At 45.3% G+C, this 14,567-nt stretch overlaps 1 protein-coding gene across 4 annotated transcripts in view; it reads right to left on the reverse strand.

Moving 5' to 3' along the window:
• The window catches only part of SRGAP3 (SLIT-ROBO Rho GTPase activating protein 3), a 255,614-nt gene that overhangs the window by 39,124 nt on the left and 201,923 nt on the right, over positions 1-14,567 (reverse strand). The window contains exons 11-15 of one of the 4 annotated variants that reach the window (XM_021675291.2): positions 14,286-14,313; positions 11,775-11,861; positions 4,433-4,463; positions 3,263-3,323; positions 1,603-1,680 (exon numbers count right to left, since the gene is read on the reverse strand). In XM_021675291.2, coding sequence (XP_021530966.2) covers positions 1,603-1,680; positions 3,263-3,323; positions 4,433-4,463; positions 11,775-11,861; positions 14,286-14,313 — 285 coding nt within the window. Of the gene's footprint in view, positions 1-1,602; positions 1,681-3,262; positions 3,324-4,432; positions 4,464-8,958; positions 9,062-11,774; positions 11,862-14,285; positions 14,314-14,567 lie in introns of all 4 variants that reach the window. The other 3 variants (XM_064361955.1, XM_012471183.2, XM_012471176.2) reach the window with 3 other exon arrangements.

The raw sequence follows: 14,567 nt of genomic DNA on the forward strand, positions 1-14,567 counted from the left end.
GATTGCACTGATTATACCGGCTGTTGACTAAACTGGCTCCCCCACTAGTAGTGACTGTGTTTTGTTCATATTGCATTTCCAGGCCCTAGTCCATTACCTTGTATGGTGTAGGGCTCAGTGCCTGAGTAGGAGCTGGAACAAGGGGGTCCTGGGGCTCCCTGGTTCTAAGCACCCAAGATCCTGGAGCAGGCTCCTGAAACAAAGCTCTCCTAGATCCTAGGAGGCCACTGAGCACGAAATACAGCCAAATTTCACTGTCTACACATGGCTCCAACCCAGAGTGCCGACATCCCCAGAGGGTCTGTGCCTGCAGGCCATGGCAGTACTGCTTGGGGCTGCAGATTGCTCCCTCCACTTCAGCATGGAATGGAGAGGACTAGGAGGCAGAGAATTTGCTCAAGAGGCAGCTCTTTTGGGGTGGGAGGGGAGCTAGGTAATAAGTAGGAAACACAGAGAGAGGCCTGCTCAGAGCACAGCCAACAGGGGTAAAGCATGCGTTTTGGGATACGATGTACTGCTAGTAAAGGGGTGTGGGATTAGGGTCCTCAGTACCAGAACCACTCAGAGAGGAAGGCAGTAAATCAGAGTTGAGAAGGAATGGATTATGGAGACATGACCTTTTCAAATACTGGAAAACTGGAGGCAGAGATATTATTTGGGATACCTATATTCCAGCTCTTCTTTCCTCCCTTAGGATGAGGTTATGGACTTGCTAATGTTGGGTTTTGTTCTAGAATCAGGGAGTGGGATTGAAAATATTTCCTCAAATGAAAATACATGGATTTTCTGTTTCAGTGTAGCAGTGAGATAAGCATTAAATATTCAAAGGCAGAGGTGTAAGAATTGAGCGTTTCCTAACCCAGTGAGTCCTTACTTGGCTTGGACAGTGTCACTGGCCATCTGTTCCTATCAGGGATTCTGAGGCCCAGAGAGACTACACCAAAGATATCACGTGTCCCGGTCTAGTGGTCCACCTTACTTCTAATAAGCTTTCGTATCCTTGCTTAAATTGAAATGGGAACTAGGTCATCTCTCCAGGGGTAGAGGGAGTATATAATCTCTTCCTCCCAATGTGTGGCTTGCCAAAACTACTGCATAAAAAATTAAAAATTAAGATATCCTAAAAGCCACTCAGTATTTTCTATGTTCTTCTAATTCTAAAATATAGCATCCTTTACAGATTCACATAAATATTCCAGAGCTCTTTACAAGGAACCCCTTCCCGGCAACCACTGTGCAGTCTGCTGCAGAAAGTCACCCGTAAGCAGTAACAGTAGTAATAGTAGTAGTAGTGGTGGTGGTGGTGCTGGTGCTGGTGCTGGTGCTGGTGCTAGTGGTAGGTAAATGTTAAACAGTTAGTTCTTTGGTGGGAAACAATTAGAACTCAGTGTTTGCCAATCTCTGTGGTGTAAACACTCCAGTCATGGCTTATTCCAAGTACCAGGACAAAGTCACTGAATGTGAAGTTGGGAAGAGATGTGCACAATCAGCTCCTGCAAACCACTGCAGGCCAGCTCCTGCACACCACTAGCTCCAAGACACATGTGAATGTTCACCCTGGTCTCCCCTAGCACAAGCTTAAGATGGTCGCTTTGTACCCACCTCTCTCAAAGGAATTTTTGATGTCATTGACTTCCACCTGAGATCCTGGCACTCTGAAGATCCCCTGCTGCTGGAGTCCTAAAAAAGAAGGACACAAAAAAGAAATAATAAATTCATGAGACCTCGAGTTCTTTAGACCACCAAGAATATCGGTGACTCTCCCCCTTGCTTTTCCCTTTCTCCCCCCGATCCTTTATAACAGAGTCATTCCCTACAAAGGTCTCCAAAAATGGCCTTCACAGTGAAGTACAGCTGGCCAAAATCCTAGGACACATCTGCTTTATACACTTGTGATCTTCTGTTTGAGCTTAAAGGAAAAGGCCACAAGAAGTTTGTATCAATACCTTTCCTTCGCTGTACACAGACATGTTCTACCTTCAAGAAAAGCTAGACTCTAGGGTACATTCTGCCTTGGACTTGGGAGAGATTAAATTATTAAGTAAAACAATCTCATTTTTTTACATGTTTCTACAAGGCCTTAACAAAGAGGAGACCCTTATACTTGACAAGACAGTAATGACATAACAGCAGATTGCACAGCTGAAGGAATTAAAGGGTCTGTTTCCACTTAAATGGGAATTAATGGGGGAGGCTGTGATACTTTCCCTATCTCTATTTTTCTATATAAAACAATTTTCCACACGACAATTTAGGAAGTGTTTACTCTCAAAGGCAGGCTTTGGTCAAAGTTTGGTTTGTACATAGTATGGCCTCAATAAATGCTTATTCCCCTCTTTAATTAAACAATATTGAACTTCTACCGCCCAAGTCTCTGGTAAGGAGTCCATCCTCCTGGCTCCTTACCACCCAGCCACACTGACCTTCCTCCCCACACTAGGCCTTTCCACTCGTCATCCTCCATTCTCTCCACCTGGACTGCATAGCTGGCTGCTTCTACTCAGGTACTACCTAGTTCAAACATCACCCCCTTGGAGACATCTCTCCTCACCACTTTAGCCAAAGCACCTCCCCTCCCCTCCAGCCATTCTCTATCCCCTTTTAATTAGCTTCATGGTATTTTCACTATCTCAAATGATATTATTTATTTTTCCACTTGATAATCTCCTTGCCCTTTTCATTGGAAATGTAAGCTATGCAGGGCAGGCACTGCACCTGTCTTGTTCATGCCTATATTCCCATTGTCCAAAGCAGTGCCTATTATGCACTCAATAAATATAGTTTTGGAGAAATGAAGGAGTGGATAAACACCAGTTATGTTTTGGTGACACCATGGCTAACAAATCTCAGACACTATGTGCAAAAGTAGTTGCAGTTTTTGCCATTCAAAAGTAATAACAAAAATTACTTTTGCATCAATGTAATACCTTCATGGAGCTTATAATCTAGTAATATTAGCTGATTTATTGGCCAACTCCATTCAGTCCTCAAAGCACAGAGCTATAGGGTTGAGTTATCTTGTCCATGCCCTTTCTACTCTCATTTTCCTAGGTCTTGGATCCTCTTACCATGATCTCCATCCCCCAACACACAGGCTCAAAAGCAGCACTTAGAAGAGCAGCTGCTTCATGCAGTATTTTCCCCTAAAAGCAGAGCCATGATGGGAAGTCTTCCAGGATGAATTAGACTCTCATTTCCTATCAGAACAGCCTAGCACCTGTTCTGCAGATTGCTGAAAACACTGGCCCAAGATCCAGCTTACCATATAAATTGATGTAACGGATGCAACTCTCGACTACAAGTGGTATAGCTTGTCCTGAATCCTTAAGAAAAGAAAAATTGTGAGTTTTATGGGACTTGACAACCACCACAGGAAAAAGACATTGCAAACACAGATTACAGACTCAAGCCAGAATATTAGTACCATCAGATTAGTAGGAAAACAAGCAAGGAACTGCTAATCCTAAAGTCTCCACAGACAGTTACAATAGAGAGCCTTCAGCTGTGTGCACAAAAAGGCATAGCTATGATCATTTTAAAGAAATGCTCTGTCTTCTTACCCAGTTGGCAAGGAACCTGGGCTCAGGAGGCCTGGTAGGCCCACTTGGGCAATGGAGAGGGAACCACCATATAGAGGGGGCTGGAGTCTGGCCTTGAAGAGTTCTCTGCCTCCCACTCCACTTTGTCTTAACTCATTGCTATTTTCCCAGTGCTCAAGGATCAAGTCCTCATCCTATTACTGCAGCACCTGTTGCCAGAATTAAGAGCACACCATGGGAGAAGCAAGGCTGGCCCCTAATGAAAATTTTGAACTCTAAGAAGGGAAGACCAGTTCTACTCATGAAGTCACAACTAAACACCCAGATGCATACTGCGTTTCACAGTAAACACGTCACAGGGAAAAGCTCCAGAGGCAGCCAATGTCAGCCATTGGCCATCTAGGGGCCAACCCTCGTCTAAAAGGCTGAATAAGATGCAATTCTCCACATGTGCACCTGGGATGTGAATGTATTTTCAATGACATCTTCCTAGACTGGTCTATAGCTACAAATGATTGTGGAGGATGGGAGACATTTTCTTTTGGATTCCATGATTGGTTGACCTCTCTGTTATTCCACGTCACTTAAAGAGCATCAAATTCTTTTAAACTTTCTTTAAAAGGGGCCGAATTAAATGCCCAGCCTTCTCACAAGGTGAGTAAGCAATGAGGCACATGTAATATGCTCTTGTGAAGACAGCATAGATTTGGATACATAGTTCTTGGCTCCTCCACACCCCACCTATGAATTTTTTCCTTGACTGATTGTGCCCAGGGAGAGGACAAGAGTGTGGACCCATCAGCAACAGGTAAGGTGGGCTCTATTCTGGAATTCACTACTAAAGACAGTTTCCATTGCGGTGAATGGGGCTAATGGGCCTTTCTAGTAAATACCTGGTTCCTGGTTCGAGCATTTCTTCTTCCTCTGACAACAAAAAATAAACAGGCAGCAGAGCAGGAGAAAAAGAAAAGATTATGCAGGAACAAGATCAGTTAGAGTAAGCAGATCCTTCAGAGTCCGTGAACGCTGAAATGCAATGGCAGCCAGCCAAGGTCCTGGGGAGCCTGCCAAACAGCCAGCCTGTGGGGAGGGCCACCCCTGAGCCTGGGAGCCTCATGGGACTTCTGGAAGCCACCCAGCCAGCTTTCCCACATGGCTGCCTTAGCTGCCCTCCCAGATACCAGTTGACATGGGGGGCCTCTTTCAGTCCCTGTGAAAGAGCAGCAACTATGTGGACTGGACCCATTCCCAACCCTGTACCTAGCTTCTCTTCAACAAAAGAGACTGTTTATGCACCCATGGACAAAAGCCTACCTACCACCCCGTAAGGTACTCCCAGCTGCCCACAAAAAGCAGAGAAATAGACCATTATGTCCACTGGAACAGTGTCTCTGGAATTCAGCTCAAGAAACCTCATTCCTGGTAAAAAGTTCAGTTCTAACAAGATCATATCTACAAGGTGCCTTCTCAACAGAGGCCCATAGGATTCCACCTGACACCAAATTCCAAACAGCTTCCCATGTGTTCCTACCATACACCCTAAGTTGCTTTTCTTGAGTATCCACTTGGCTTTGCTCTCCTTCCTACCCTCTTGATCCTTACACTGGCACTAAGGAATGCAAAAGTTGAGAAACGCCTGGAGGAGGGAGGAAAGTTGAGTCAGAATGCCTTCATGAACTTGGGGACAGAACTGGAGCCTATACTTTCACTAAAAGCCACCGATGATGCCCATTTTCAGGGGAGTGCTGTCTGTTTTTTTCCATCTGTGCAGCAGGTCCATCTCTGGGGTGAGCACTTATTCCATCCAGACTCCTGGAAGATGTGTGCCTTCTAGCTAGCATCATCTGTCCAGTCTCAGCATCTCCACAACTGGAATTGTCTGCTACCTGACATGCTGACTAAACCTACCAGAATCCCAGAACTGAGCAAACAGCCTGGTCTGACAGGCTCTATAAGCAATATGCTAAAATTAATGCTTATCATCATAGGTAATATATAGTGCTTACTATGTGCCATCCAGTGCTCTAGAAATATAACATATATTGGATCATTTAACGCTCCTCACAAACTCATGAAGTAGGTAATTACCATGCTTATTTTACAGAAACAGGATGAGGATTCTCCCCTTGTCCCAGAGGTGAATATCTTGGGCTTCAAAACTGGCTCTTATAAAAATGAGGCCTCGTTTTGTCCGAGAGGATGAAAAAACATCAAGGATTTTGAAAGGGGTTTGTTTATTCAGGTAGGGTCCTAGAAATGTATAAATCAAACCCTAGCAACATTTACTTATTATTATTATTAACCTGAGGATGCTTCCTTGTCCCTCTAAACCACCATAATTGTAGAGCCCAGAGGTGTTATTTTATTGAAAAACTTTTCACAGGTGTGGTTTTTCAAAGCTGGGGACTCTTAGTTCAATGTTCTTTCAGATGGCATTCGAATTATAATAGAAAATTAAATTCCTTTCTCAATAGTTCAAGGATTGAATACATTACGTTGCCTTTGCATTCTCTGAAAGTTAGTAATATTTCAAAGTAAAACTGTGCTGTAAAACATTGACCACCTAGCTGATAGTAGGTGCACAGTATGAGTTTGTTGAACTGCACTGATAGTATCTGATGAGTACAGTGTGACTATAAAGCAATGCAATAGTAAGGCCAGGTGCAGTGGTGCATGCCTGTAATCCCAGCACTTTGGGAGGCCAAGGCGAAAGGATCCCTTGGGCCCAGGAGTTCAAGACCAGCCTGGTCAACATAGTAAGACCCTGTCTCTACAAAAAAAAATTTTTTTTAATTAGTCAGGCATGGTGGTACATGTGTATAGCCCCAGCTACTCAGGAGGCTGAGGTAGGAGGATCACTTGAGCCCAGGAGATCAAGGCTACAGTGAGTCATGATTGTACCACTGCACTCGAGCCTGGGTGATACAGTGGGACTCTGCCTCGATAAATGAATGAATGAATCAAACAGTATTTAACAAACACACCTTTTCTCCCAGTCAAAAGAGTATTATTCCTCCAACTTTTCCCCTTAGGAGGTGATGCACTTATTCTAACAGTGCTGCCACTGCTCGAGTGCTCTGGGCTGGTGCTGCTTGAGGGCTCTTTTAGGGGCCAGGGAAACAGTCCCACTGCAGCAATTCCTCTTGCCATTTTGCACCTCCAATGGCATCACAAAGCTCAGCTTCCAAATAGAGCTTTCTATTCCAAAGACAAGGTGTCCATTTGAATACAAAGTCTTGGCCACAGTGGTAAAGGCCATGCTTAAGGCTCTAAAGAAGATTGACCAAAGCAGCTGCAGCAATGCCAACACATTCAGGTAAGAAGGTGGCTTCCCAAGGTGACTGCCTCAAAGGGGCAAACACTCATGTGGTTGACTAGGTTCTGATGTGTTGGTCAGAAGGAATAAAGTCAGATTACTTTAGAGTCACATCTGATATGTCAGACCTATTACAAACATAATTCAGCAGATCACCTACTTGACAAGTACTGTCAGATAAGAGTTGATTCCTCCTAAGTATCCTGACTGATCATCCATTTCCAAAGACCTAAGCAAACTGAGAATGTCCCTGTCTCTGAGCCTTCATTCCTTCTGTTCCTCTTTTCAATAATTCCTTCTGTCCTTTTCTTCTCCTCTGTATTCCCACTTTTCCTTCAAAGCTCCTCCAGAAGCCTCCTGTGCTTGAGTTCATAGCTCTTCTTGCTCTAAATTTGTTTTGTTGTTATTTTTGAGACAGGGTCTTGCTCTGTCACCCAGGCTGGAGTGTAGTGGCACGATTATAGCTTACTGCAGCCTTGACCTCCCAGGCTCAAGCCATCCTCCTACCTGAGCCTCCCAAAGTGCTAGGATTACAAGTGTGAGCCACCACACCTGTCCTGAACTTGTTTTTGTGGGGATAACTCACTAGGTGCTCATCTTAAATCACCTTCCACTTTCTGCCTTTTGTGTTTAATATCTCCCAAGCTCCACTACTGGCTTCTTGAGGGAGGGGAGAGTGCCTAGTCCCCTCTTGGCCATGGACTGTGGCTTTTTTAGGGGCAAAGGTGAAAGAAGAAAGTCTTGGAGGAGAGAGGAAGGAGGATGGAGACGGAGGATTCCTTTGGCACAGCCCCACCTTCCCATGACCCAATAAACCACTCCCTCTGGGTCACCTCTTGATCTTCCTTCCTAATGCACCCATGGGCCCCTCCTTTTGGGAATCCTCCATGCTTCAGTCTTGTTAGGCATCCTACAGCAGCCCTTGACATCCCTCACCCCTGGGCAGTCCTGACTTGGGCCCTAGTCTTCCATTTTCCCTTTCCCCCACTCTCCCTTCCCCAGAACCCAGCCCACAGACAGAGATAGTCCGGGGACCCAGGCTGGTCTTGCTTACCCTCTCCCCTGCCTAAGGCCAAACCCATATCCAGTCTCTTGCTGTCCTGCAAGTCCTGTGCTGGCCCCTGTCTGAGGACCATGAGTAGAGAGCCAGAACACGAGCATCCTCCATAACTCCAAAGTCATTGGCAAAGCCCAAGAGCCTTTGTTTTCGCTCTTGATTGGTATCTATCATCTTCTCTGCAGAGAATGTCTTCATTAGAAGGTAGTAGGCTCTCAAATCAGTTGCAGGGACCTCCCCCCCCACTTCCTCTAAGTAATGTTAAGAGTGCTTCTCCACCTCCTCAAGTATCTTCCCACTCCTTGCCTCTCCATCATCATCTTAATTTCCCTTGAGCCATTAAATCTGATATGACTTGATCTCATACCCTTTACACCAAAGAGGAAAGAAAAGAGAAACTCACTTAGCTGAACTACTTTAATTTTTAGTTTAAGGTATAAAGGGTTAACCTAGAATTCAATAGGGACAACCTCAACTCTTCTCCCTTCTCCCAAACCACCTAACGGGAAGCAAAATTAGGTAGAAGTATTTTCTCTCATAAAAATTGTATGTGTTTCCTTTGCTGATATATATATGCAACTAAAAAAAAAAATCATGTGTATAAAAACACACTGATACCCACAGGGATTTCCTCTGTGTTGCTTTCAATTCAGCTCCTCCTGGGAGATGTGGGTGTGAAGTGAGGGAATAGGCTTTCTCTGACTGTCCCTCAGGTGTTAGCACTGCAGTTGCTGAAGCAATGAAGCGTAGCTGGCTGGGCGCGCTGCACTGGTATTTCAGCCCCACTTGGACTTCGCTGGGTTCCGTCATGATCTGATCCCTACTCCAGGGCTGAGAACTGCGCAGGGCACTTTAGGAGCAACTGGTTAGAGGCCACAGTGGCTCCTGTGAAAAGTCCTCGCCAAAGCTAAGAGCAGGCTGCAGCGAGGAACTAGCTCCACAGGGCCTGGCCAAGGATAGGGCTGTCTGCTGGCAGGGAGGCGGGCGGACAGAGGCTGCCATTACATTGGGCACATTCGCGGACTCCATGGCTCCCCAGCAAGTACCTTAATGAATGCTTCCATACTGCCGTTAAAGAGTTTATGGCTATACACTGAGAGAGGCCTAGGTCTCCTCATTTTCTGTGGTTTAGGGGGAAGACAGGGGGGCCTAGGGGAAAACGGAACAAAAGAAATCAAGAAAGCAACCAACATAAACATACAACTGGGAAAGATGCTCTTAAAACCCACGACTAAAGGAGAACACAAAATGTAAATGGAAGCCCCTAACCCCCCGCCAAGACATTGGTTTCCAATGTTCCATCTGAAGGCCTTTGGATGTTTTAGGGGATCTCAATTTACCCACAATGCCAAGCAGGAGCAACTCTTACATAATGCAAATGCATTCTAAATCTTAGGGGGAAAATAGTACATGTGCAAAAAACCATTGAAACTCCAATCAGAGGCTGTCATCCTGCAAAGCTGACCAGATGGAGGGGGAATCAGGGGAGAGAGATGTAATCTGTAGCCCGAGAAAGCAAGAGACTTTCAAACATGATTGTGAGGGTTAATTTTCATTATTTTGGCTTAAATTTATCACCAAGTCTCAACTCCCAATGTACCAGGGCACTGATCTTCCTAATACCTCTTGGCATTTCAAATGCACTTGATTAATCTTTATTTCATTGATCTAAGAGCCAGGCAATTACTATTCTCATTTCAGAGATGAAGAAACTGATGCCATGAGGGAGACTGTAACTTCTTTGGGGTTCCCGGGTGGCCCAGGATGATGGTACTATCCTGTTCTTTAGTCAAGTACACTTTTTTCTTTTTTTTTTTTTGAGATGGAATCTCACCGCGTAGCCCAGGCTGGGATGCAATGGTGTGATCTCGGCTCACTGCCACTTCCGCCTCCTGCATTCAAGCGATTCTCTTGACTCAGCTTCCCAAGTAGCTGGGATTACAGGTGCATAACACCAGGCCCAGCTAATTTTTTGTGTCTTTAGTAGAGATGAGGTTTCACTATGTTGGCCAGGCTGGTCTCGAACTCCTGATCTCAAGATCCGCCCATCTCAGCCTCTCAAAGTGCTGGGATTACAGGAGTGAGCCACTGCACCTGGCCTCAAGCACACCTTCAATTAAAGCACTTTCAAATCTGTTATTATACTTAACATCACCTCAACCCTGAATTTGTGGCCCCATTTTACAGAGGCAGAAACTGAAGCCTCCTCTGAAGGAGAACTGACAGCAGGACCTGAAACTCTTTGGCTCCAAGTTCGGGGTTTCTCTTACCAGGCCACCATCATGGAGCCTTAGGGCACTTTTTTATTTCCAACCAAGGACTCATCTATCCCAGTAACATTTGCCATGGGATCAGGTTGAAAGCGTCTTGCTTTACTTTAGGATTTTCATTCCTAAAGTATACTCCACTCTTGGCCACAGGGAGGGGTAACCACACCACAGTTCACCAGTGAAACAGCCACAAACACTGGACCCGTTTCCAGAATTGCTCACCATGCATATACCTGTGTAGGCTTATTTGCTCATTTCACCACACAAGTTGGCCTGACTCAATGGTGCCAGCCTTCTGGGGCAAAGGGCTTTTTAAGGTTAAGAAGAGGGCCCCTAACCAAGAGAGGCAGTTCATTTTCAAATGGCTTGGTTCAAAATTTGGATAGCAATAAGTGGGGACTCAGCCAGACACAGATTATGTCCACACATGACAAGCAAAGACCTGGTCCCCCAAATCTTGACTGATTTCTGTGAGTGGGCAAGAAATCTTCTGGACTATGCAGCCAATCAGGATAAATGAGATCCATGCTGCCTCTGCTGACTGGGCTTGTTGTACCTGTCTCCTTCAGAAGCCCAGCCACCCAGGGACCGCTAACCAACTTCTCCTAGGTGTTTGAGTATTGAGCAAATGCTGCTAGCTCCAGTACATGCATGGGCAAAAACAGGTGAATCCAAATATCATGCCACCCAAATAATGGAAACAAAATAACAGCACAGATCAAAATTTTGAAAAGAAACAACAGGCAAGATTATTTCAAGCCCATCTTGGATCTATGTCAATTTGGTTAGCTAAGTCCATGTCATTTCTCTTTCAAAAATTACTTATTTTTGAGGATGTATGTGTAGCGGGGTGGGGTTTCTTACAGGATCTGCTCTTAAATTTTCAAATGCCAAAGGTAAAAGAGAGTGTCAAAAATGTGACACAAGGCCATAAGTTTTTAATTGGGGGATTAGAAATAACTTGAGGATAGCAACGTTGTCACCCAGTTTTCAGTGTTTGGTTTCTGTCTTTGAATGTTCCCAGATCATTTCCTTATCACATTGCATGATAACCTCACAACAACCCTGTGAGGTTGGGAAAGAATATTCAATTCACTTTACATACAAGGCCAATGAGCCCACAAGAGGTGAAGAAACTTGCCTAAGGTCACACAATAAAATGTGATTGAGGCTGGGGGTAAATTCAGCTCTTCCTACTCTCAAGGTTCTAGTGTGAGTACGAAAGTGATTTTATCACAGAACATCCAGCAGTAACATTAAATTATCTGTTAAATTCTCATGGCCAGCAAGAGCGGAGACTCTTAAAGCAGGTGTTGGACATTTAATATCAAAAAACCTAAGGTGTCCAACTGGAGGATTTCCTTAAAAGAAAGTCCTAAGTGTTTTTGTTTTTTCTTAAATTTTTCACAAAGGAATGAAGGCAAAATAGAATATGTTTTCCCACTTTTCCTGCCCAACCCAGAAAGTAAAGGACTGCATGAATCACACCAGGATTTCTTTCTTTGTGTGGTGTTCTGTGCACTGTCTGGAATCTCTGACAAGGAAACGTAGCTATCCCAACTTTGCACAATATCAAATCTATACCGACTTACTGAAGTGCTGGGTGGGGCACAAAGTGGGGAGCAGGGGGACAGCTCGGCCAAGGAAAGTGGGGCAGCCTAAGCCTTCCATCTCTTCTGCTGCTCAGATGCAGAGCAAAAAGGAAAGAAAGAAAGAGAGGCAGGGAAAACAGGAACAGAGAAAGCCACAGAGAGGAAGAGAGAGAAAACAGAGACCAACGTCCCCTTTCTGCCTTTTAACCAAGATGAAAATTAACACACGTTGGCAACACAGGTAATGGCCTCAAAATTATCCTGCAACTAAAAGGATGTGATGAAAAATTCCCATAGATAACCTAATAGACCTGGAGGTCAACATCCCAAATGGTGGCAGTCGGGCCCTTGGAGGCTGTGCATGAATTGTGTGCTGCGTTGCATCTATTTGGACAAGATCTCAAGTGATTTCATCTCTAATCCAGACTGCAAGGGCATGTTAACCTGGGTAAGGGGAGCCAGACATTCATTTGAATCACAATAATCAAACCTTATATTTGCATCTTGCTTTGACATTTACAATAATACACTTTTAAATTTAAGTGTATTATCACATCTGGCCAGCCTGAATTACAGGGTTATTATGAATTTGGTCTAAGATAAGGTTCTGAAGTGTGAGAAAAATATAACATGCTGCAGCCCATATGTAAATCCGATTCCTCTATACAAGGTCGACACAACTTGGCTAAGGGGATCCTGCTCAAATAACCTTCCAAAAATGATATCCACCATGTGTGGGAGCCCATGGAAGATACAGACAGAGCCACAGGACAGAGACATTGTTGGCAACAATTTCCACAAGTTAAATAATGATTTTGGAAGTAAGGGGAGACTTTTAGTTTACTAACAAAGTTGCCTTTGACCTTGGCCAGGAACCAGAGTACACAAGGCTAGGTCTGCAATTTAATGCAGGTTAGCTGCAGTTGAATGATGGGTGTCTAAGTGGGAGGTCTGATAAACTCAGCTTGGATTTCCCAGGCCCCAGGTCAAGGAGGGTGTGGAAGACAACACTTCAGAGGGTTTTATTTAAAAGACAAAACAAATAAAAAAAGAAACCCTCAACTTTCCCCTGAGGGAGGACCCTGAGACCTGGCCAAAGGTTTGATTACAGATTTCCTCTCCCGCACTCTGCTGGAACAATCTTCTCTGCATGAGTTCTAGGAATTACGAGGAAGTGAGGGACAGCTCAATTCATCCCCCATCTGTTTCACTATTTGCAGAATTTGGTGTAAAATATGACTTCTGTTGTTTTAAGACTATGGCAACATTCTCTTGCCAGAAAAAAAAAATTATAATGGGTTTGTTTCTAAAAGGTTCTTCGAAAGTGACCTGCATATCTGCCGCCCCATGTGCTGGAAAGGCTTGCCTGGTGTGAATCATCCTGATGTTTCCAAATTGCCAGAGCCCAGAGGAATAGCTGTATGGGCTAAACTTCTGCTGAGCCCTCCATCTCCCTATCCCGAGCCCAGGAAACTGCAAACCCCAGGGTTTTCCAAGCCTCTGCCCCACCCCCTGCCCAAGGAGCAGGAGAGAGTTGGAAGGTCATCTTTGCTTTGCCAAACATGATAGTTTTCCAGGATTTGGGGCCACTGGGAAGCATTTGTGGGAAAAGAAAGAATGCCCTCAGGTCCCTGGGCCCAGAAAGTGAGGCAAAAAGTAGCACTCTACTGCCATGGGATGGAAAAGTGCAGGCCTCTGCGCCACTGGCTGAATTCCAGCTAGGCAGTGCAGTATCTCTTACTGGGGATGCAGAAATGAAATAGGTTCTAAGCAAACAACCTGGCCGGTGACAGAGCCACTTATGGATCTACGCTCTATGAAAGGGGAGGAAAGTCACTCCCTGGGCTATCAGCTGCTGAGTGGAAAGTGTTCACTGGCTCTGGTCTGCTCAGGGAAAAGCGCAAAAGGGGATGTTGAACAAGCTAGAGAGAAAGCAGAAGTTGTCCATGTGTTACTTTCTGTCAGCCCATCCAAGTGCCCATGAGGTCCAAGCCAGGGTATTGATGGCGAGGGAGTCTGCACACGCCTATGCACATGCGTGTGCCCAGCTGCGCATAATCCAAGCCTGGCCCAAGGCCTTGGCACGTAGGGACCTCAGGCTGGGCCTCGCACCAAGGCTGGGCAGTTTGCTCAGTGCAGTGTAGCAGGTGGGGAGAGAGGTCAACAGCCACCCCACAGCCTCTGGCCCCTACAGGCTGCCCTCGGCCACTCTTAGTAGACATTACTGTCTCACCTGATGGCCAGCGCAAAGGGAGGGTACCCCACTGCCACACAGCAGCCCCAAAAGCGCCCCCTTCCATGGTCAGCCTGGAGGGGCGTGGCTTTTTCAGTCTAATGCTCGAACAAGCGAAGCAGCAGCTGTGCCTCACCCGGGCACACCCACACCAGCCCATGGGGACACTGGTGGAGAAGCCATCCCTGCTTCTCCAGCTCCCAGCAGTGCCTCCCCAGCCCCATCCCACTCCCACCTCGGGCAGCAGATGAAAGAAAACACGACTCTCCCACTCTCACCTGGTGGTGCCGCATTCTGCTCTTTCCCCTGCAAAGAAAAGTATACATTAATGTTTAATTGCCTTTTCTTTTTAAACCAAAGAACATTCGTCTTTTTCTAAAAACAAAATGCAATGGGTCTTAATTATTTATGAAATATGAAATCTAATTATGCCTAAGGTACGGTCTGTTGAAAAGAACTGTGTCTTACTAATTCTTTATTAAAAGCCTCCTGTTTGTAGGGGTGTGTTCATGCACATTATTGTTCACAGACATATTTTCAGTGATTCTCAAACTATAGCC

This window comes from Aotus nancymaae, unplaced genomic scaffold, assembly GCF_030222135.1.
Source record: "Aotus nancymaae isolate 86718 unplaced genomic scaffold, 86718_ANA_hifiasm-v0.15.2.pri h1tg000046l, whole genome shotgun sequence".
Lineage (NCBI taxonomy): Eukaryota > Metazoa > Chordata > Mammalia > Primates > Aotidae > Aotus > Aotus nancymaae.